The sequence below is a fragment of the Dreissena polymorpha genome, chromosome 1 (genome assembly GCF_020536995.1).
Source record: "Dreissena polymorpha isolate Duluth1 chromosome 1, UMN_Dpol_1.0, whole genome shotgun sequence".
In the NCBI taxonomy this organism is placed as follows: Eukaryota; Metazoa; Mollusca; class Bivalvia; order Myida; family Dreissenidae; genus Dreissena; species Dreissena polymorpha.
This window is the reverse complement of record NC_068355.1, coordinates 424,799-450,685: the sequence shown is the minus strand read 5'-3', so window position 1 is coordinate 450,685 and position 25,887 is coordinate 424,799. Positions and strand designations below refer to the sequence as shown.

General features: G+C 33.9%; 1 protein-coding gene across 1 annotated transcript; it reads left to right on the top strand.

Annotated features, from left to right (window-relative positions):
* The first annotated feature begins 299 nt into the window (after nt 1-299).
* LOC127864885 (sex peptide receptor-related protein 2-like) lies at nt 300-12,890 on the top strand. The gene is made up of 2 exons (XM_052404775.1): nt 300-1,269; nt 12,715-12,890. The coding sequence occupies exons 1-2, from the start codon at nt 300-302 to the stop codon at nt 12,888-12,890; spliced, it is 1,146 nt and encodes a 381-aa protein (XP_052260735.1).
* The last annotated feature ends 12,997 nt before the right edge of the window (nt 12,891-25,887 follow it).

Below are 25,887 nucleotides of genomic sequence, written 5' to 3'. Positions count from 1 at the left end.
ATATAATATGTTGTCTTTTGTCTATTTGCAGAGAAAATGTGAATGCTGTATTCAATGAATGTTCTACAGTCCAAAGTACAGAGTCCAGGATTTCCAAACTAAAAAAAGAGGAACAATATTCCGACGTAAATATGGGTGATTATTTCTTCGACGACGTTCTCCAATGGATAAACAACATGACAATTCAATATCCACATCTCTTAAATATCACGAACATGACTTTTAGTGAAGAGACCCTGAATGCCACATACGATTACAATGATAACTCGATAAATTATAATAACATTTGTCATTACGAAATGCAGAGTCTAACAGAGAGTATTCCAGGTTATAAACTCTGTATGCATATTCTGATGCCTATTATATGTATATTTGGTATCATCGGTATAATTCTGACAATTATTGTCCTGAGTCATAAAAGCATGTCGACCTCGACAAATAATTACTTAATTTCGTTAGCAGTGACTGATATGTTGTTCTTAATTGTGATGAGCGTGCGTATCTTCGATACAAGGCTTGGACGGTTGGGCCATCTCTATTACCTGGTGATAATGACGTACGGAAACATTTTGATAACCGTTTTCCTGTTTGCCTCGGTTTGGCTGACCGTTATGTTAACTGCGGAACGATACATTGCTATTTGTCATCCTCTGCGAGCAATAACACTGTGTACCGTATGGCGTGCCAGGATTATCATTATATGCATCATCTCGATTGCAACTCTTTATCATACCGTGGAAATATTTAGATATGAAATTCAGTTTAGCTGGAACCCTTGCGTACAAAAGGAGGTGCCTGCAATAGTAATGACAACGGTAGGGCTGAATCAAGAGTTTCGAAAAGTTTACAGCTGGTTGAACTGTATTCTTCTCGCAATTGCCCCAATAACAATGGTTTTTGTTTTAAACATATTACTGATTCTAGAAATCCACCGTTCAACCAAGTACTTGCGTTACCATTTGGCGAACGACTGTAATGTACAGACCATCATTTTGTCTGAGGAACAGCGGATTACTGGGATGCTTATTTTGGTTGTGATTGTGTCCGGTGTGTGTCAAGGACCATACATTCTTCTAACTATGTTTAAGGGACTTTTTCCAAATGTTTTATTTGCGAACTTAAATACAATGACCTATGTTACCGTATTGTTTCTAGCCCTAAGGTCTTCTTTCAACTTCGTTATATACTGTTGGTTTAGCGAAAAGTTTCGGAACACGTTCAAGCGTATTTTCTGTGTAGACAAGTGCAAGCCAATTATATGGAACAAAAGTGAGCATGGACACATTAATAACAACCGTAAGATCTATGTTATACACACCAAGGAAACAACTTGTTAGAACTGTGATCATGTTTACTGCATATACGACAAGGTGCTTTTATATAGGACTTTAATATGGACAATAGTCATTTTTTTTAAACAGTAAGACATTGCTATTTGGGGATTACACTAACATCTTAAACAATGGTTACTTCTTGACAGTTAGTAATACTTGTTTAAACATGATTATTTATTTGTTTAATTACACACAATAATCCAGTAAAATTTACCTTAGCACTACGTTTACTTTTGAGAGTTTTATCGACGTTTATAGCTACAGCGCAAGACATATTGTATTGAATGAAGAGGTTACCAATATTTCGTTTCGGTAATTTTTAATAATTGTTTGGTAGTAATACTTATTGTACTTTTTATGTTGGTATTGGGCTATTCATTTTAGATTTGTTTCGGTTAAATAAGAATTTTCTGTTTTGTAAATATAAACAAGATATGCAAATACGTAATTTTATACTCTATCACTCCATAATAACTACTATATACACATAATGCAACCTTTTTAAAAACAATATAGCTACCTATGGTAGACTCGTCTGTTCAGGTATGCAATTATAATGTACACGTTATATAATAAGTGTAATATTTTTGAACGTGTTTGATTTTTTTTTGCAAAACATCAATGTACTAATTCCCTGCAATGCACTCACCATAAATCGACGTACATTTCTTTGCTGTAAGAGAATTATTTCAAAATGCGAACTACACATCTGTATGAAATTCAAGTGCGAAAACCAAGCAAAAAAGAAGTGCCTATTTTTTTATATAGGCCATACATATTTAAGTCTTCAAAATGAGAATCTCCATCCGGCGCGGTTTACGATATGAAAAATAGGCGAAGTTTAGTCCGCTATCTTGACTATCTGCAAATATTGTTAAGGTTATGTTTAACAAATATCAAATGCTTCAAAATCCATGTTTGCAGATATAATATATGTTATTATACTTTGAAAATAGTGTCAAGAAAATCTATTTGCATCATGTTAGCATAACTAAGTTTAGATCTGATCTTTGTAGATTAAGGGTTTCATCCCATAGATTAGAAATAGAATCAGGCAGATGGCACAAACCTGAAGCCACACCATTTCAAGATAGAACATGTCAACATTGCAATGTTCTTGAGGATGAATATCATTTACATTAGAATGCTCTTTATATGATGATATTAGGAAATTGTATATAAATATATATTACTGGAAAAGACCAAACATGATCAAATTTATTGAAATAATGCAATCGGATAATATGAGTACCAACATAAACTTAGCTATGTATGTACATAAAGCATTTAGTCAAAGAAACCTGTATAAATATTATTATGATTAATTGTATTTAATGCATTACCCAAACTTGACTTCTCGCTCTCTAGTATATTCGTCTTTGTTGTTTTTCATGTTATCGTTTATAGCATTGATTGTTAAATAGATTCTAAATGTTGTAATCCAAAAATAAGGTGTCCTAGACCTTTTCATGTATTGATACTTTATTTAACAACTTATGGAATTCAATACTGATCACATGTCATGCCTTTATATATGTTACTATGTTTTGATCATGTTTACTCATGGACGGTTTGTCTATTGTATATATTGAATAAACCAAAACCATGTTCATCGTGAAATATACGTTATAAAACAGTTGAGATGTCTAAATCATATCCGTAAATTACAATATTACAAATATCATGTCCACCACATTGGAAATTATATTGAAATAGTTTTGAATATTTAAAGGTTACATACCGGAAATGATTGGATAAAGGTACAGGCCATCTGTTCATGCTTGAATAACATCAGTTTAATAAAAAATATATGTAACCAATAGGGAGCAGTATTCATATTGAATTATACGCGCAATGGTATATAGCCATACGCTTTCTATTTCACTGTAAATAGTTTGCGTGTATGTGATAATTGTTAAGTAGAATAATAATAGAGTACACGTCTTAAATTATTATAATATTTTGAGCGAACAATATGTAACACAACCTGATTAGGCTGTGTGCAAATGTTACATTTCTGCTGATTGACTCAATAATGAGCCTTTATGGCGTGGAGCATTTGTGGGACACCGGTGCATATTAATATATTCCGTACTGAATCATTCCACTCCACTGCGGTATGAAATGATAAATCGGCGTTCGTGTTGCAACGTTAGCATTGTTCAAGTGCATTCTGTCGTGTATCAATACCCTGACTTTTTGACAATACTCTTCAGCTCGTAACCATTATACAATCTCGCGATGTCATACGTGTCATGCATAAGTGTTAAACTGACACAACACATGCAACGTGTATACACAAGCAAATGAAAACTACACGTTTCAAAATTTCAAAGCGTTTTTACAAATAACGTTGATATTTATTTTTAATTTTTGCACAAACGTTACTCTATGTGTCAGAAGAACACAATCCTACCGTGGCCAACGGTGGTGTCTATCGCGGCATTTTGTTATAACGTTATGAAACAATCCGTGCGCTCTAAAGGATCGCTACCGCGAAACTTCGTGTTTTCCGAAGCTTCAGATCGGAATGTGACAAGTGGCTACGAGTCATTTCAAGTTTGAAATTGAATGAGCAATCGTTTAAAGCAAAATGTAAAGCATTCATTCTTAACATGTTTATTAACGCATTCTCTGCAAGTATAGTTGTTCTGACCATTAAACGCAGCCCGGATAATTCTCTAAATTACTGTTGCCGACGGTAGGCGAAGTTCGTCGCTGAACGATTAAAGGGCAATCAGTAACTTTATTTAGTCATTGACTCAGTATTCGACTGTTTTGTTGCTGCAAGTTAAGCATCAAGCATACCTCACATTTGCTAAGCCTTATGGAATAACAAAAGTATTTACAGAGTGAATGATATAGAGGCAATGAGGATAGTATTATTGTTAATTTTAAACGCATTTTATATAGTTCGTTATACAGAGGTGTAATCACATGACAGACAAGATGGCGACGTCTATGCCGATGCAGGTATTTTTCATCGTTTTATACCCTTTATTACTTGTATTATTTTTTTTTTATTCCGCTCACTTTCCAGCCATATTAGGAAGAACGTTACTGGCTTTTATTTCATATTAATATTCACTGTATATCTCGACTTTACTAAGTTCTTAGCGGGATGACCTAATAAGGGCTCCACTAAGAAAATTTGCGGGAAGTAGAGTCGATATATAAAGCAAATTTAAATACGAAATAAACGCTTATCACCTTTTTACTGATATGGTTGAAAAGTGAGCGTTATTTAAAAAATTTACAGAAGTGATAAAGGGTAAAAAAAACGGCGAAATATAACTGTCTCAGTATGGACGTCGCCATCTTGACTATTATGTGACTATCCCCATGTATAACTATCATTACTATTGAGATGCTTCTGAGATACTTCTGCTGTTCAACAGTACTGTAGAAGATATGATTTATTATACTGGAAAGCTATGATATGATAATAATATGAAAGAAATATGTACAGCGGTGCTCCATTTTGCACAAAATTCTGAGAAAAACATTAAAAGAACAATGCTCAGTACTTGTAGAGGTACACACACACTACCAAATTTCATTTAATAATGGGAAAGTTTAAGAGAAAACATATACAGTATTCGAAGAACACTTTGGGACTGAAAAGATAATTAACATAATCTATATTTAAGTTAAAACATATCTCACCAAGCAAGTAAAAGACTGCAATTGAGGAGTTTTGAAAATTGTAAAATGATAACGATACGATATTAGAATATTACAAAATATTTAAAAAGTATAATACATGCCAATTTGTATTGAGATATTTGGCTTATCTATAATTGATGACGCTCTGATTGTGTTTCTACTAGATTTTATTTTAAATGCTTTTTTGTATTTGCGACATACTAGCATATTTCATACTAATTATATCGTTGTTATCATCAAGTTATAGTATTTATATATCGCAAATAAAGTTTGTTTATGTTGCCTGTTTCTTGTATTTATTTTTCATGCAGCATGGTGTATTGTTATCGCTCACTTAATTATGTCGTGAAAACAATTCATTCATGCTTTTTGATGTTATATTCTTGCTTGGTAACATCTTAGGTTGAAAAAAAAAAGAATAATTGCGAAGCAATAGCTTTAATCGTATGTCAAAATGCTTTATATTCGATTTATCTCTACCAACAAAACGTTTCGTCGAATCAATATGATTAATGTTCGGCTTAAATAACTATTTCTGACATACTTTCACATAATATAAATTCGTTTTGGATATCGATGTATGCATATCCAAACAAGATATATAATCGGCCATTTCACACAATGCGGTATGGCGTTTTCCGCTTATGCATTACGATGTGCACTACGCATATGATAAGTTCTTACGCTGTTGCTCTCACGTATGTTAACTTTAACTGAATCAAATTGCAACTGGAATGTATATTTTCGTTTATGGCTTTTTCATGTAAATGCAATTATATTGTTTTTATATAAATTGAATTTCGATTTTGGCCGAAATATTTTGTTCGGCGCGCCCCAGATCTTGTGTGGAATGTTTGGAGGCGGATTTTCTAGCTTTAATCATATTATGTTAAATGTTGTTTTATATATTTTACCGTGTATTCCTTATGCACTTGTCAACTTGCCTTACATAAACTACAAGCGCATGTAAAAAAGAATTCATTTTCATATAATGTTTGTTAACAACTGCTATTTCAGTAGACTGATAATGGGACTCCATATGCCCTTGAACCGGCATGACTTACTCATGCCTTCTGTGCAGCTCAAATACCGAACTATTTTCGTCACGCTCTTGCAATCTAAGCACATACAATTTGGTAAAGTATAGATTAGTGCAAAGAAATAAGATCAAATAACACTGTTTCAGAATACAAAGTTCATAACTCGATACATTTATGTAACAAAGTATAGATTACTTAGGATAATATTAATTCATCTCTGTTTTACATCAAGGTCAATATCATTTCTACCTTAATGGATGCATAAATGGGCATCATATGTCAACGCCAAACGAGACGAGGGGAATGCAGGAAGGTATTGTCCATCGCGTGTTTCACTTATAAGTTATGTCCAGGGTAAGCGCATGCAACCCGTCAATCGGTGTGTAGTAGTTGTATTGTTTATAAAAATGACGCATAGTGCATTAATAAACATTGGTATGTACAGCAATAATACGATCAATATTATAATAAGCAAACATATTTACAAAACATTGTACTACCCAGCCATATAAATGGCTTACGAGTCACTGAGTTGACATGTTATCGGTGTAGTCATAAAATTACATCAAATTAGTGCAGTAAAGATCACGAAAATAAAAAGAGTTAAATTATTTAAAGTATAAACATGGATATTTTAGATGAATAACTTGTGTTAATAATTAAAAAATGGACATACAATCACAGTATTGCAACTTGCAATACTATGATTGTAAGTCCACTTTTTAATTATTAACCAAAGTTCATGTAGAAATAACTAATATTATTTACAATAGGTAATATAATTTACATATTGATTTGTTTTATCGTAATTACTCTATGTTTTCGGACACTCTAAGTTTTCGGACACCCCTTTTTTTAGCAAAAATAATTATTTTTCGTGACTCTTAATTTTCAGACACACGAGTTTTGGTCCATAATTAATGTCTCGAAGTTTTCGGACAGTTTATTTTACAGCGCTATTTTACCAAATTTCGGTCCTGTTTTCGTAATGACACTTCGGTCATGGGGTTTTACAACTAGATTAACATCATAAAACATGGCAGGTGCATATATGACGGCAACGGACCATAACATTTGCGTTATTGGGTAAATAACCTTGTAAAACCTTGTATTAAGCAATGGTTTCGCCCAATAGTGTTATGACAATTACCAGGGGTAGTGCCAATTAACTGTTCAATTTTCTACCGCAATGGTACTACCCCTTCTCAGAAAAATAACTGTGACAAATACTAAACGCTTCAAAGTGTGATGCACCCTATTGCATGTTTTACGAACAATTGAAGGTGTTATACAACAACTATCGGAAATGATACTAGCGAGTATCGGTACATCACATGCTCATCTTTGAACTCGTTGGTCAAAGTACAACCCTGTAGTAACTCTCTGTCAAATAAATTAAGCATTTAAAATAATTTAAAATGCAGTGCAAACATATATAACTGTAATTTATACTATACGGCATGGTATTTTACAAGCGCGTGCTATTACCGGTAGTTGTTGATACAATTGAGGCTATTTTCGAACACTTCAATTTTCGACTCTAAGTTTTCGGACACCTGTATTTTGTGGTAAATTTTCGTATCTAAGTTTTAGGATACGAAAAGTTTTTAATTATTTTTAAGTGTCCGATAACATATAGTAATTACGGTAATTTAAGTCGGATACATATAATGCTTCCGATCATTTCATATAGCAATCTTGGATGAACAATTCAGATTTATAAATAAGTCTCTTATCATTCAGCATACATGTTAGCCTCTCGCTATATGGAATGTTAGTTATGTTTGGTTTTATATTTGATACACAGTTATAATATGATAATCTTAAACAAAGGTAGAATGAACATTCAAATAAGAAATGGTGTTCTGTTTCGACCTGATTGGGGTTTTTAACACAGAAGGCACCGTCTTTCTTCGATTTTTAAGTTTCTAAATCGCCCGGTTTCAATCCGCAGCGGCAAGGTACCTGTTCTTATTTGATCAATGTAAGATCTCAAGTGCTTTGGTAGTTGTATGGACACATAATTTTCACATTCAAGTTCGTGTTTAATTTGCCGGTAAGTTCTGAGCTTGGGTTGGGATAGGAGATCTTGTTGCCATTGGTCAGCATACATACGTGTGAATGTCTCTTTAGCATGGAACAACAAATTGTCCAGCGATAGGTTGCTCATGGATTAAGTAGTATACAGGTCAAGTAAATTCAATTGTTCAAAAATACTTTTCACGTCCGAACACCATCCGTGGCTGTGTGCGTAATCGCACAAAAATACTTTCTTTGTAATTCTGCCATCTGGCATTTCGACGAGAAGGTGCCATAGGCGGAGCATGTTCAGGTGATGTCGCATTGTGGGCGCTTGCCATACAGTATCGCCGTTTATCGCCAAATTCGACGCACGTTTATAGACGTCTAGAAACGACCGGTTTGCTCTGTTCTGTATCCTATCACATTTTGTGATTTTTTTATAACCACAGACCCCAGAGCTGTAGTCCATAACTGGGATTACACTGGTATGGTATAGTTTTGTGAACACGTTAAATGTAAGTCCATTTAATGCTTTAGCCTTGTTTAACAACCCACCAAGTGCGCGACCAGCCGATTCCGCTAATATATTTGCTGTCTCCGTGAAGTCAAGCGTATCGGCCAATACACAACCAAGGTATTTATAGTTCGATGTAACACTAATGATATCGTCTCCTATTTTAAGGTGGTATTCAGTTTTATTTTGGCTTTGTTTTCTAAAGTGCACGATGTTCGTTTTTGTAGGATGAATTTTCATGCGCCAGTTTTCACACCAGTCACTCACTTTATTCAGCATGTCTATTTTCATGTTAAATGACAGCCAAGCTTGCGTACATGTATGCAGTTAAATAAATTGGTTTCACGCTTAACAATTGCCATACGTTTCAATGACCACATAATAAACGTACAACAAATTGGTGTCAATAACTTACATGCGCTTAGTTTTTAAATGTTATACGAGTGTTTGTACTTGCATTATAATGCGACATTCATAAATCACTTTTATTATTGGGCAATCTTGTGTAAATAGGCGAACATAAACAATAAAAAGTACTAAGCCTGACTTTCAAGCTGTTCAATATAACATCGAAATACAACTTTTACACTCCGTGTTCAAAACATTATATATCGTTTGAGAACTAGCTGACATTATTTCTTTATGTTTTAATAGTGTTAAGCAAACTTGACAAATCAAATTATACATCGCATGTAAATACATTTCGAATGAAGTCTGGAAAGCAACGATACACCAATTATGAGTTGCGTTTCTGTTAATGTCGTATATATAGTAAATTGTTGAAATCGTCACACTGGAAGATGTTAGCGTTCGTTTAAATTTAAGCAAAAACATTAATGCATACGTTTCAATTTTGCATAGATGATTTTAAGATAACCATGCGTATATAGTCAACGCTTTAAAAAAAGATGTATTCAAAACTTAGTTAAATGCTAAACATGTTTCACATAATCTTAACTTAAAAATAAATAATTGACGAAAATAAAGAACACCATCCGAAAGCCAACCGAAATGTGAGCATAATAATGTAGGACGAAAGTTTGATATTGCCCTCAATTGCCTGAACGGCACAGCATCCGGTAATCGCTTATTATATGTCTAATTACAAAAGACGCTGATTCGTGAGATGTTTAGAAGCAGACATCTCAAATGTGATAAATACAATTCGAGGGTATAATAACCATCCCTTTAAAACGAGAAAATATTAAAACGAGATTATACGATTTTTTTATATGTGTTAAATTGTAATAAATTGATAAAATATGTTACAATAATACAAAATAGGCAAGAAGAATTATACATTAAATACGAATTTCATATTTCTTATTTCATAATAATGCAGCAAAGACAAATCATCTCCCCGAGTCGATTGTGACGAACATATTTTCCTACAATAACCGAAGCATTTTTATTAGGCAGAGTTAGTGTTCGAGTGTCGTATGAATATATATCGTTGCAGAAATTTAAAATGAACCGTTAAACTAAGTTTCGATTCACATCGTACTTGCATGATATACATGCTGGCGAATTCGACTGTACCGCCGTTTTTTATTTCAGAATTAAATATATGTTATTTAGCATTTTTCGACACATATTCTTCTGAACTTTTAGTTTATTTTATATTGAAAGATATATATAATAATTTTTTTACACATTTTATATAAATTCATTTTTATTTGACAAATCGTATATACTCGCTTTAAGATAAAATTTGACGCACAATTGCAATTGAAAGCCGTCATACAGGGATAGTGTTCAGAACATTGAAACATTAGTTGAAAACTTTTAACTTAAAGCAAAACGCAATTAAACGTCCAGAGTCAAGTTTGTTTTTAATTATTTATGCTTAAATGCAAATGTCGCGATTGTAGTACAGTGTTTTTGAAAACACAAATCCAATAATAAAGACGATCTAAATTTACAGGTTTAATAATCATGGTACTCAAACTGTAAAACTTTAGGTTAGAAATGAATTACCTTTATTATTTTTAATATGCAGACTTCATTTACTCACTTGACCTTGACATTTGATCTTTATGTTTTTTATTTTAAAATATAATGACCCCAATGCCAAGTTTATTAAAGTATGTAAATATGTTTTTCGTCTGCATTATCGTTGCATTTCATAAAAACACATTCAGTTCGGATATTTTACAGTTAAATGATATTGCGCAGCATGAAACGATTTCGTTAACAAGGTAAACGTCATAATAATATTAGGCTTCTGTTCTCACCAAACCTGTTTGGCTATTCCAAACATCATACCACTTCAAACATTGATGAAACGATATAAACCTACAAAAGGTCTAAGTATGAAAGGTGCATGGACTGTTTGTAAAACATTTTCCCCAATAGCATAATACTTCCAATCATTAGGTTGTTGCACTTGAGATTATTTTTTATTGTTATTGCAAAAGCACTCCAAACGGATAAGCTTATTTTTTGCAATATTGCAATATATGTCGATAAGATCTTTTGAATTTTCAAAATATGTAATGTATACGTTCTTTGAAATTCCCATGATTTGTATACACATAAAAGTTACATGTACCTATGTAATACGATAACGTGTGTGTTTATTAAAAGTATGCATAAATCAGCACGAGATGATGCCACACATATGACCGACTCATTATTTAAAAATAAAAACGTCCTTAACAGTGTGTCAATAAGTTCAAAACTACATTCATAAACAAGTATTCTTCCCTTAACAAAGTTTTAATTCTGAAATCACTGGCAACACAAACACATCAATCTTATCGCACACAGTATCACTATACTTACATTATTGTATGTATAATTTGACATTTAATACCCCACGCGTGCAATGATCGGCCTAATAGCGTAATCGACATATGATCAATACAATTAAATACAAGTTGCCATCCAGCTGTAAACATATTTGTCTTTAGTACCTTTAGTACGATTGTGTTTGAACTATGTTCTTGCAATTAGCATTTATTTTACCGAGTAACGCAACAGATGGCCATTTGATTTGACTATGCATCAATTACTCACTTGATTACCAACAATCGAAACACACAATAAATACACACATCCCTAAGTGTAAATATATATTCATTAGACATGCGAGCATATGAAGATGAAGATCCATTTATATTATCACGTTTTACCTAGACATTGCACCTATGAAATAGAATGAGAATTTGTAAATTCAGCATATAATGATTTTAACACATTTGAATAATACAATCAACATGTAACAAGATATTTTGGTTATAAGAACAAGAAAAGTTCTCCCGAGAGTTTCTGGATGGTAATCGTTTCATGTGCTGAGCTGCACGAGCAGAGGAGAATCATATTTGTAGCATGTGATTCTTCATTCGTGGTAATAAAAAAAGCATAATAAATGAACAAAACGCGACGCATACATACATTACAAATACATAATAGTACTTAATACTGGTCAACACAAACCATTTATGACATATAAAGTTTTTAATGAGCGCCAAAACTCGCATCTCACCCATAGTTATTTACAAAACATTTAAAGTACATTCAAGTGAATTTCAGAGAATGTATTTGAATTTTACTAGCAATTTTGAGGCATCCTCCATCTAGCGTGCCCTAGAGAACATTCTTGCACAGGAAGTCGTGCCTGGTAACGTTTCCAAACCAAGACAGCTTTCGTCAATTGACGGTCGCCAGTAAGGGCTCTTGCGGCCTAACAAGTGTTGCAGTCATGCTCCGGACGTATTAGTTGGTTTTGTTCTCCGTATAGGAGATGCGGAGTAGTCGTCGAATACTTTTATGTTCAAATGCCTGTATCCTGCGTTCTGTGTCCGAGTGAAACGTCCAGGTCTCGCAGCCGTAAAGTAGGATAGAGACTACGAGGGACTTGTAGAGTCTGTACTTGGTGGGGAAGCTGATGGAACTGCTTGTTCACAACCTGCTTAGTCCGGCCACCACTGCGGTCGCCATTTTAATACTTATTCGGACCTCAACGGTACTGGTGCCATCCTTCGACAGGGTTGCGCAAAAGTACTTGAAGCTGGTCACTTCTTCTAGCTTCTCGTGCTTCATGGTGATGTCTGCACTGGTGTTGGTCATGCTGTTCACCATGATTTTCGACTTCTCCGTGCTGACCTCCATCCAATATGCTCTTGCTATTTTATAGAGTCTGTGTTTGAGATCCTGAAGTTAACTGCTCGTGCAACCCTTGGAGTCAATGTCATCAGCGAATCTCAAGTTGGAGGTGGGTTTTCCACCGATGGATATAGAGATGTGGCGGTCATGAAGAGTCTCCTGCATTATCTTCTCAAGAAAAAGGTTGAACAGGACGGGGTAGAGTAGACATCCCCGACGGACGCTCACTGATGTCCTGAAGAAGTCCTATTGCTGTCCGTTGAGAAGTACTACAATGGCCCATTTTGAGCACGCAAGGTCGCTGTTTTGGACGGTTTGTGTTGGTGCAGCCTGTTGGACAGAAAGAGTTGGTAGCTTCTTGCGAACTCAAGAAGTCTACAACCTCTGCCATTTGCCTCTCCTAGGCAAAATCTACCTACTGTCCCTGACTAGTCTTGGTATGCGTCTGGTTAAACATTGGCATTTCATTCGCAATGGACAATAAGGATGTCTTACTTGGGGACCTTGACTATGGTGCGCTCTATTTATTCACGGAAATGGTGCATCCCCTTGTCTTTGTAGTCAGCTGTTGGTGCGTAGACCTGGCTAAATGTTATGTGAGGTTTTGCTGATAAACGGATGAAAATTAGTCTGCCTGAGACTGGGGTGCATTTTATGACGCTGTTGACTACCTCCTTCCTAACGAAGAAAGCAACCATGTGACGTTTATAGAATCCTCACTGCTGAAAATTTATCTTATGCCCTCGTCTGTAATGTTTCTCCGAATCGCAGCCACCTAATCTCGGCTAGTCCGATGATATCCTAGCGGTAACGTTTCAGCTAGTGCGTAAGTTAATGGACCTTGCCATACGCATAGAGTGTTCTCAATTTTCATGTTCTTATGGTTGTTCCTTTTGTTGCTAACCTGATCGATGGATTAGCTCCACTAGCTTCTTTGTCGCTTCCACCCTAGAGACTGGCGGTGGAGTGCGCGGTTGTTGTTATTCCGGGTCCCGACCGATCGGAAGCTTTGTGTTATGTTTTTGTGTCCTTGTAATTTACATTCATTGGGCTTTAAGCAATCTTGGCGGCGCCCGTCTCCTCTCCAATAATTTGCAACTGGTCGTACAAAATGTACGTCATTTCGTTTTACCCGCCAACAGAAGCGAGTAACAGGGTGTGCTTTGGTAAAATGTCTCGAACCAGAAGTGAGAGTTGAGTGTCAGGTGAGAAGCAGTTGTGCCTTACTTCCCGAAGATACTGCTGCCAAGCGACAAAGAACTAAAGCTACGCTTATCCCTCATACACCATTGGTATTATAAAGCATACAACTAGAATAGTATTGCAGCCGCGAAATTAAAAAAAAAACTAGTAAATAAATAATATTAAAAACATTAAAAATAACATAACACATTATATAAAAAATAAACATCATTTTCCGACTTTGCACTTATCGCCTGCATTTTGCATTGTTATCGATAACGCAGGCGAGAGAGAGAGAAAGGGTGAGAGAGAAAGCGAGATAAAAAATTAGTACGTAAATCTAAAAGTTAGATCTGAGATGCCTATCTTTGTAGAAATTAGTTTTTAACTATTCTCAACTAAACACCAATGCTTAACATATGTGTGTATTGTCTTAAGAACACTATACGTTTGAATGTGGGTATAATATGTTTCAATTCATAGTTCGAGCTATGTTCTTGCAAAATCACACAAGAAGAAATAAGTGTGATACACATTACCGTAACATTTATCTCTTCAACACAATCAGCAATTGTGCACTGTTCACAAAAAGTACCCTTTAAGAAATAGTTCATGAAAATCTTTATGCACACGTCCTCCTGTCTTAATTTATGACATATTTTTATGACATACTGCCATGCAATAGAAAAGAAAAATCTATATTTCAAAACAATGCAATATAAATCAATATTGTAGCCGCTGTAGTAAACCATTACACTTATGCAATCATAGTATAATAACTGAATAAAACTATGAATATTTCTTACGTCCAGTTGATACATCTTAACCAATCAGTGGTTGTGTACTGTGAGAAAGTATAATATATTTAGCATATATTGAATATAAACATATTACTTGAATCTAATGTACTTTATGCAGAAATTGTAGGTATAGCGACCCTATCAAAAAAGCTGCCAATTATGTTGTTGTCATTTTGTTGTTTTCACGTAGGCAGTGACATATAATTGGTATATACCAAGCGAAAAGTACATGTTTGCAATATTGCGTTTATATAACAACCAATCATGAACACTTTTAATGATATTCTAGCAAAAATATATTTGGAGCAATCAGACAAATGTCTTCCAGAAATTTTTATTCCTGCATTTTAACGCTGCCAATTGTATAATGCCCTTACGGCAACTGGAAAACAACAGCACAAATTAACTAAACTTTTCTGGCAATGTGAATAATACCAATAAATAATATCTCTTAAAGTGATATTATGGGCATCTTACAGTTTATAGGTGTTTATCGCAACCGTTATTTATTTTTGTTGTTTTCACTTCATACACATATATTTGTTAATGCAGCATCAACATACTAAAGCAATATCTCGGAAAGAGAAAAATAAAGCATTTGAATATTAACCGTGCTTTCGTTTGACAATTGATCATGCATGTACGATGTGAACCTAAATTTAGTTTTAGTTCAGATTCGTTCATACGACACAAAGACACAATTTTGTTTTACGGATCATTTCGGCTTAGAGGACTGGGTGAGTCACGTAAAATATCGAATATAAAATATATTATTATAAACAACTGGTAGCAAAATAGGTTGCAGATAATTGGTGAGTAACCACATTTTAACTAACTCTTTTGACCTGTTAATTCTTTTCAGCTCAATTCAACAGTGAAAAATGCCCATAATATCACTTTAAGCAAGGTATTTGATGTTGACTGTTATTATTATACGCTAAATCCCAATAATTTCTGTTTTGTAGGGTTCTATTTATAATTATGAGTGTCATATAACTTTTTCATAAAATTAGAGTTTATATTAGCACTTATATTCATAACCAGAATGCGTATGAAACCACATGAAAACAAAACAAAACATGTTGTTTACTTTTTTCTTTAAACAAATATAAAGAGATATTGTTAAAGGATTTTGACCCCTTCTATTGGTTGTTGTTATGGTTTAAGAACTGTTATTAACCTGTGGATGTGGCATTAATGAGAACTCCACATGTTTTTACATAGATTTCTCCTCAACACGTCTGGCATATTCGCAGTCACACGCTTGACATTTAAAACAACAAAGCTAAAAAATACGCCAGTATAAGAACGAACGTTTCAATATTATAACGTAATGGACAATATTCCCGATGGCGCATAAATACGCATAGTTGTCAAATATAGAACTGGTACTTGTATTATAGTGGTTACCTCAATTTGGTAGATATTCATACTTGAGTACTGATATGTGAACGAGATTCTTTACATTATTAAACAAACCAATACTGCTGATATAACCAATTTAAAAGCTCTGATCGAAATAATTTTTCTCTCAATAACAAACCTTAGCGGCAAAAAATATTAAAAATTTTAGCAATTCAGCAATTAACCGAAGGAGCCCATGAAGGAAATCGTCATTTAAGATTGAATAAAGATCAACTTTAAAACCGGTTAAATCAATAAAACCCTCCGAAGCATTTTAATAGAGATGAGATCACCGCATTGAACAGGTGCATGCATAGCATTGGGAGTATTAACAACTTTAAAGTAACATTACTACTCAAAATCAACGAACATTTCGTACAATTGTTCGTAAAATAAACTTAACCAATTAAAAATCAGTGTTCCTTATGGCAATTGCCGAAATTTCAACGCCTGATGTGGTCTGGTAAAATAGATGTTTGTAGATACAAAAATGCTCGTTTTTATTATTGTTTTGTTTATCTATTCATACGACACATGAACACTGTTCGTGTGTCGTATGAATAGATATATTCGCGGGAATTAATTGTGGCCACAAATAAATAAAAATGAGCATTTTGTATCTACAAAAATCTATGTAATCATACCACATCTAGCGTTGAAATTTTGGCTATTGCTATAAGGAACACTAATTGTTAAAGTGTAAACTTAATTTTACGAAATACTTAACGAAATTTTCGTTGATTTTGAGCGTTATAGAACAATTTAAACTTAAACGATTCAGCGATATAAAAATGCAAAAATACGGCGGGGGAATTAAATATTCCATATTTTGGTGTCCAAGTGTCGTAATTATCACACATGTATGAAAACGGTTAGGGGATATTTTTTAAAATTTACAAAAAAAATATAGTCCATCCATAATAATAATGTATCAAGTTTGCGTTGTATTATCATTATTTTTTTCAAACAAATTTGGTGTAAGAAAAATCGTAGATATCTTCTATCAATAAAAACCCATCTATGTCTTACAGCCTCTGAATAATGACATATGAAGACATTGAAGATATGTACGGAGATACGTTCTGCTTCATTCAAACAGACAAATCAAAGTGTGCTATATTGAGTATGTACTAGTATTAGGGGAGACATTTTTATTCTTATAAACGACTTTTGTAACAGAATGCCAACAATACCTATTTATTGAAACTCGTGTTTATTAATCCGTATAAAATGAATTTGAGCGTATGCTGTTATTGTTCGATGTTATAGATTGCTATCCTCGTTTAATGTTCACATAAACATATTTAGTCGCCACTTGGTCCGTGTATACGTTTACAAATGTGTCTGACAGTACATTATTTGAACATGTGTGAATTATTCTATATTATTTAAAGTTTGGCATATGCTATTATTGCTATCCTCTTGTAATGCTTCGCAAAAACAGGAAGCATTTAGTCGCCGCTTTGTCCGTTTATGAGTTTGCAAAGTTATGAAATTGTGTTTGTCATATTTGATGTACTTCCGTCCTTCCTCGTGGCAAATTCTGGCCTTTTTTACATATGCATGTAACCGTTTAGAATGGACGAGCAGTCTAAAAAAAGTTATACCGGCTCAAATAATTGTTTAGAGACGTACTACCCTTTGATTAACAAAAGAACAATCCCTTGGGAATGTTTATGTTCCGTACGTGATCTTAGGAAACAATTGCCCAAGTTTGATGGATTAAATGTGCATATTGTCAGAGCGTCCATATGCTCTGTTTATGCATTGATTCATTTTTGATAACAATGGCTTTTAAAAGCCCTTGTCTGACCACATGCACACTTTCTGCAACTTACGGTTCAAATTTGATATGACAATTTGAAGCAAGTATTATTTAAGGGTGGACCGGCGCATATGCCTTCGTTGCTCCGCTTCTTTTATTTGTCTTTATTGTTCCTACACTTTCTATGAATCCATTCATTTAACACATCAGAATGCATGAGTGAAATTATCCATAAAACATTATTGAAATCTGGAAATAGTTGGGACTAGTTTGGTGGAAGTAAGGTTGAATTCCACATGTCATTACCAGTCCAAGATTACCCAGTAGGCAGAGTAGGCAACTGCCTATGGGCCCGCAACTTTTAGGGGCTCCATGAGGCCGTGACGAAATAATTGTGTTTACTAACTTAGCTTTACCTAATGAACTATTTGCATGTCAATGTTATGTTTCTATTACAGACTTTACATTGTCTTACTTAATGACTATCATTTATTGGCACTGTCGGGCTTATTGAAATTAGTGAAATCTACTGGGGACTGGCGTTCTAGCAAGCACTAAGCCTACTTTTGGCATGGGGCGTTTGCAACAAAAGATTCACTTTCCCACCATGTTTAAAAAAAGTGTGTATGGTAAGATTATATTAATATTGCTTCATTCTATTTATTGTAATTCAACGTTTCTAATTTTACACAACACACAAATGTAATATTATGAAACATTGTTCTCCTGGTATAAAATATATTGTTTGCTGTGACTTCTGAAAATCAAACATTGCTTAAAACTGCAATTAATCAGAAAATAAAAACCTTTTGCTCCGACTTTAGATCGTTGGCTTTTTGCGAATGTGCATTCTCTCTTAAATAAACGTTGAGTTTCAACGAATTAAGTGTCGGCTTGGTGACCCGTGATATACAGTGTAAACCGTTATGAAAGCACGATTTCGTTTGATTGCAAATTCGTCTCGAGTACTTTTTTTGAGTATTTCTTGACGATTGTACATATTTGTGTCATACATTGTGTATTCAGTATAATATGTCGTATTGAAAATGTAGTTTTCTTGAATAATCTTATGTATTTAGAATATATTTTTATGGTATTTCTTGATATATAAACATATTATTAATACAAAATTGTGCCATAGCTTATTATTAAGCTCTCCCAAAACAGAAAGCTATTTTATTTATTTTACATTGTATGTAATCATCGTGTAGTTGACTTTTTTGGTGCATAGTTTGACATCTACAAAGTTATGGGCCTTACAACATTTTTAATAGTTTACAATTTATTTTTTTATTTGAAGTTACATAAGTCGCACTGGTAAAGTGATACATTTTACAAACATACCAAGCACTGGCGCATTTAAATAACGTATTTGTATGGAGTCGCAAATAACTTAAAACATGTGTTTTCTAAAACAATGTATAATTTATATAAATAGTAATTAGCCTGTTAATGTTGGTATCAACGGGAATAGGTTCGACATAAGTAGAGATTGGAAACAAAAGTTGAATGGGTGAGTATCCAGGTCCAAATGGCACATTTCTAGATATTGATACTTGAATTCAGTGATCTAAAAATGTATAGCTCTATCTTGAGTTTTTTAAAAGTGTATTTTAAGTTGATGCCCTGTTAGGCCCAAAGCGGTTTTATCGGAGGGGAATAAAGGTAAAGAACCCGTGCACCATGTCTATCCGTATGGATGTTTGTCCTTTCCGTTCGCAAAAATGGATACTGGATTATTTGAAAATGCAGTGAAAATACTTGTTGGGAACGCGTAGTACGACTGTTTATTTTAAATAGATCATAAGTACTTCTATTTTCACCTGTGAAAGAACTATTTGAAATATTGTAGCTAAAAGAACATAAGATCCTAATATGAAACTAACATTTCTTATAAGACTTTAGTTGGTTATTTGTTTTTCTGTCAATCCATTCCTCTGTTTAACGCCCGTCGGTATATTAATCTGCATAGCATGATATATACGAATACAGATTACTACTCTGTCGTTTTGTGATATAAATGAGAAGCTCAGAATAAGCGTTTTTATTCGTGCTGAGCGTCATATATTACAAACAGATGGGGACTCATACTTTTCTTCCCAAATTTAAAAGGAAAATAACACAAAAACATATATTTGCAACGACTCTTCAGTATTAAGCGGGCATTGACATGTTGTATGGCATTTTACGTGGTTTGCGTGAGAACGTTCGCTAAATATTTTTATAACACTTTTGTGCCTTTGTTGTGGCTATCTATGCTTGATATCAAAGTTCCTGATATCAAATTAATTGTTGTTTTGAATATGAATCATTCTGCCAAAAATGAAGACTTCACTTTTTGCCATATTGCTAGACAACGCTCTTAATTTTGACAGTGTAGATTAAATAAGTAAGGACAGAATAATTACTCATTCAAATACAGACGTTGTTCTTTCTATTTGTATGTGCTCTGCATCAATAATCAGTTTGTTATTTTTCCCACAATAACCAATGGAACCAATGTAACTACATATATCTACATTTATTTTCAGGCACGCATATTCATCTCATATAAAAAGTAACTTAGTATGTTGTTATACTTCCTCTAATACTGCCTCTTAACTTCTTGTCATTAACACTGCCAATCGTTTGAAATGTTAACACTGTACAAATAGGCTGTTTACAGATAATAACAATTACAAAAACAGCGATGACCATTTTTGGACATGCCTCTTTACTAAACCAGGGTACATTTTAGAATTAAGTGCTATTCAAGTTGTCTATCATAACTTCTTTTCTGTTTATCTCATTTCCAATCGCTGATTGAAATCGGAGTATTTTATGTCAGGTCAAACCATATCGTCATCTCTCGCGCCCGCCGTGGTTCACACTCTTACACGCACACCTTATACATGGACTCACACTTACATACACATACACACGCATGCACGCCTTCATAAGAACACTACTTAAACCGGAAGTTTGCCCTCAGTTTTTGCTTTCGTACTATAGCTGCCATGATGCGGGTATAATATTAAAGCAACCAACATATTAAACAAGACTAACTGTACTTCCGTTAAAAACTGGTCTTTATAATCCATTTTCCTCACCGGTAACTGAACCCAACTAGACTGACTTTGCCTTTACATTTTATTATGAATGTGGATATACAATCACATCTTAATTTGAATTGTGTCCTCGCGATTGGTTCAATCAGAAAAAGAAACAACAGGTAAATGTTTAAAACAGATGCTTAAGCTCCTTTGACAAATCGGCGATTGTATTGGTTATCAAAAAGTTTGAAAGGTACACAGTTACATAGGATTTCGAAGGTCATTGACACTCTTTGGCAGTGGTTTTCACTTGTGTGGTACTTGTAAAAGCTGAATATCTGCTGCATATTTTTTATTTCATTCTTTGTTTTCCATTTTAAATCATTAACCAAAAACTCAGTTTTCGCTACCGTTATACAATTGTTACTGCCTGTGAATACTGTTCAATAGGAGTTCAACGGAAAATATCCAATTATATAATATGTTTGGTTTGGCTTTTTGTCAGGTGTACAGTATTTATTATTATTAAACCAAAATATTACTTACTTAATACTTGATATGGGTAAGTGTATATGTACACATAGTAGTTTTCGAGACCCCAAAATACACACATTTATATAAATTAAAGCCCTTAAATTGTAATTATTCTTTAAAAAATAGTATTCGTCCAAAGCCTAACATATTGAAAAAGAAACTTCCAATTCGTTTTGACACAAACGACATAATTTATATTTTATTTTTATTAATATATATAAACAGCTCACGGAAGCCAAGTAAATCAAAATGATGATTTTTTTTGCAAACATAAAATCAGTGCTTTTTCACAAATCCCAAGAACACGTTGGTTCATTAATTTATATGTTATTCAATCTTTCAGTTATGAAATTCGGATCATATCTCCCCAGAGATGGAACGTTTGCAATCAATATTTAATAAAGATTGCGATATTCTTTATTTTGTTATGCATGTCTTACCCAGATGGAGGACAGTTTTTCACCAGGAAAGCTTACCTAGTCGATATTACCTGGTTATTTTTCTAAATATGATCTTATCATAAACATTATAATCTTAGAATACATGACCGAGTAATTTGTATAGAAACATCGACAGAGCACTAACAGAATACAATGTGTTATTTATAACCTGTAATCGTACACAATTATAATAATCAAATCATTCAAAACATCATTTGTTAAACAATGATAACTCGTATTATGCTGGATACAAAAATCATCAAAGCACAGAAAGCATCATTGTCTTGTAATTCACCTGGTACAATTTAAAGTAACATTACTACTCAAAATCAACGAACATTTCGTACAATTGTTCGTAAAATAAACTTAACCAATTAAAAATCAGTGTTCCTTATGGCAATTGCCGAAATTTCAACGCCTGATGTGGTCTGGTAAAATAGATGTTTGTAGATACAAAAATGCTCGTTTTTATTATTGTTTTCTTTATCTATTCATACGACACATGAACACTGTTCGTGTGTCGTATGAATAGATATATTCGCGGGAATTAATTGTGGCCACAAATAAATAAAATGAGCATTTTGTATCTACAAAAATCTATATAATCATACCACATCTAGCGTTGAAATTTTGGCTATTGCTATAAGGAACACTAATTGTTAAAGTGTAAACTTAATTTTACGAAATACTTAACGAAATTTTCGTTGATTTTGAGCGTTATAGAGACTTTAATGAGAAAACTGACAGCAACATTGTTGAGAATTTTTTTTGGTTGAAGTGTTTTCACATTATGACAAAAGAACTATCAGTATCAAACATTTGCAATTTAATTTTAGATGTTACCTTGTTGAGTGGGATCAATAGTTTAATTTGAAAGCTTCATGTAACCATTACAATGATCATCAAGCGAGAGTGTCACTGTTAGAAATTTTCTGGTACGGTTGAATATTCACAATGGCAGGCATTGTGAATGATAATGAATTGGCAACAACACCTGATTAAGTTTGATCAGGAAATGATCCCACCCAGACAAAATTATGTAAGCCATAATAATTTTAAGCCGAATCATAACATGCACTTGATCCATTATGTTAGACATTTACTGATGAAAATAACATTAATACTCAAAATCAATGAAAATTTCGCAAACTATTTCGTTAAATACAGTTAACTCATAAAAAACACCGTTCCTTAAAGTCTCTATAACGCTCAAAATCAACGAAAATTTCGTTAAGTATTTCGTAAAATTAAATGTTATTTAGCCTTTAAATATTTTAAATCGATGTTCAATGATTTTGTGCATATAGTCGTTTTAATTAGGTTTATAGAACAAATCGAATACCTATGAAATTATCAGTAGAAACATTCGTGTTAACTTTTGGTAGGCTTTTATTTCAACACAAATTTCCATTTCCGTATACTATCCCGGACGATGCAACACAGCATAAAACATACTTATCGCATGATGTTCGCCGATTACATCTAAACTTGTTCTTAAATCGTTAAATGTTGTGATCAACATCTGTTTTAATTGTGATTCTATTTTAAGAGTTATTATACAAAAACTAGCCCAGACAAATAAATCATTTGGACGTTCTTCAAGATCAGTTAGTTAGAATTCAAGTACAACTACCTGTTGTACTTATGTGCAGGAAATGTATGGCGGATACATACTAATAATATTTATACTTGGATACTTGATTCACATTTCAATGCCATTCATAGATTCAATTTATATTCCCTATTATGGTAAGGTAACATATGAAAATGTATGAAGAAATAAATTTCAATTTATGTACGACGATGCAAACATGTAGCAATAAAACTCGAATGTAAATGTACTTGTTTGTTTGTAATTGCATACAAGACATTTTCATCCTGTATGAACTCTCTGACTTAAGGTTAATAATTGTATTTTTACATCTCCTGGTAAGCAGGACCATGTAGTAATCTTTTTGTGAGCCCTTATATATTAAAGTACATGTATTTTTTCTGAAGCATGTTTTGTTTTGCTTTGTCACAAGTAAATGACCGAATATTAACTATGTATGCATCTTTTTATTAAGTCAACATAGCCATATTTTCACGTTGTTATGATACCATAACTATTTTAGACATTTCGCAAAAAATAATAGCATTTTACATGAGGTATCCTGAATGGTTCAATATGCACATATGAATATGTCGTTTTGCTGGCGATGAAATATCATAAACCCTTAGAACCGATAAGCAAGTTGTTTTGATATGCACGGCAGCTTTTCGTCTAGGTGCGTGTATATTTTCACGTCACTCCGGTCTGTTGAACTTTTATGGAGTTATTCCCCACTGATTATAAATCGTTGTATGTTAATACAGCATGTAATTCATTTTTAATTATTAAAGAGACATTCCAATAAATTTGCAAAGATTGACATGTGTATTGATTTTTAATAAGGCTTTATAAGATTATGCGGCATATATGATACAATATTAAGAAACACACCATTATCAGGTTGTTTCGCTGGAATGAATATTCTGAGATAATTACTACAGTAAAAGTTTATGTTATGTGTTCCATATGACTTTAAGTTTTTATAAATGCAGTATAATAAACATAATATTAAACAATGAAACGAGTGTAAATCAACCCTGCCACCTGCTGCATGTTCATGTAAAACTGGGCTCCCACTGCCGATCAGATCAACTCGATCAAGCCCGACCAAACGGTCGGGTACTGGTCTGGTTCGGTCGGCATGAGTGGTCGGGGCGGTCGGCATTGGTCGGGCTTCCTACCCGATATTTTTTGTCAAAAACTATCGAGTAGCGGTCGAGTAGGAAATGGGGCGAGAAGCGCTCATGAAGTGGTCGTGTATTAGTCGAGTAGAAGATCGAATTAATCGTGAAGCAATCGTGTAGCAATCGGATTGACATCTTTTACACGATATGTACCCGATCCGCTCGACCTCTACCCGAGTTATTATAGATCGCGACACGAACCACTCGACCTCTATTCGATTTGATGTACATATTTACTAGACTGCTACCCGACGGCTACTCGACCATACACGATCACTTTCCGATTGCTATTCGACCATACACGAGCTTTGTACCCGATCTACAAGACCTCTTACCGAGTTATTTTAGATCGCTTTGTACGCCTGTAGTACGATCATCACGATCTGGTCGTGTGAAGATCTATTGGCGATCTGAGATCGAGCGGAGATCGTATAGGGCTCGCGTATATGTCGAGATGATCGAGCGGAAATCGGAAAGATGGTTGAGTGGACGTCGTGAATGAGTCGTATGGGCGTCGTGTGTTATCGACAAGAGGTCGAGAAGAAGTCGTGTATACCCTTTTTAGTCGAGCTTGATCGGGTTTGGTTGGGAAATTTCGGTGATCGGGATGATCGAGTTGATCGGATCGACAGTGGTAATCCACCTTTTACAATCATCGTTTATAATTTGAAATCACTTATCTATTTGTTGTAAGTATGTTTCTTAGTGTGCTTAGTTGTTTTTTTTTTCGTTTTCAAAATGATTGCACTCTTATCACGGAGGTCAATGCAACAACTTATACTTTTTGCTGGGTAAGATTGTTCCTACTACAACGTGGACATACGTGGACAATAGCAGTACATGACTAATCGTCAGAGTGCAATTTTTTTGGTTTCTTTTCTAGCACCCGACCGACAAGGTATCAGAGTTATCATTAAAGCGGGTATATACGATCTTGTCAAATATTTATTAATTAATATAAAATGTGTAAAAAACTTATTATACATATATTTCAATATAAACTAAAATAAAAGTTAAGAAGAACATGTGTCGAAAAATGCTGAATAAGCCAGATATTTAATTCTGAAATCGAAAAAGGCTGTACAGCCGAATTCGCCAGCATGTATATCATGCATGTACGATGTGAATCTAAATTTAGTTTAACGGTTAATTTGAAATTCCTGCAGCGATATCGATTCATACGACACACGAACACTTACTAAAAAGACGAATGCATCGGTTATTGTAGGAAAATACTTACGAATTATCTTCGTCACAATCGGCTCGGGGCGC

Coding starts and splice junctions, on each gene's coding strand:
- LOC127864885 (XM_052404775.1), top strand. CDS start 300: ATGCAGAGTCTAACAGAGAGTATTCCAGGTTATAAACTCTGTATGCAT. Junction 1,270..12,714: donor GCCAATTATATGGAACAAAA/GTGAGCATGGAC, acceptor GCTATTTTATAG/AGTCTGTGTTTGAGATCCTG.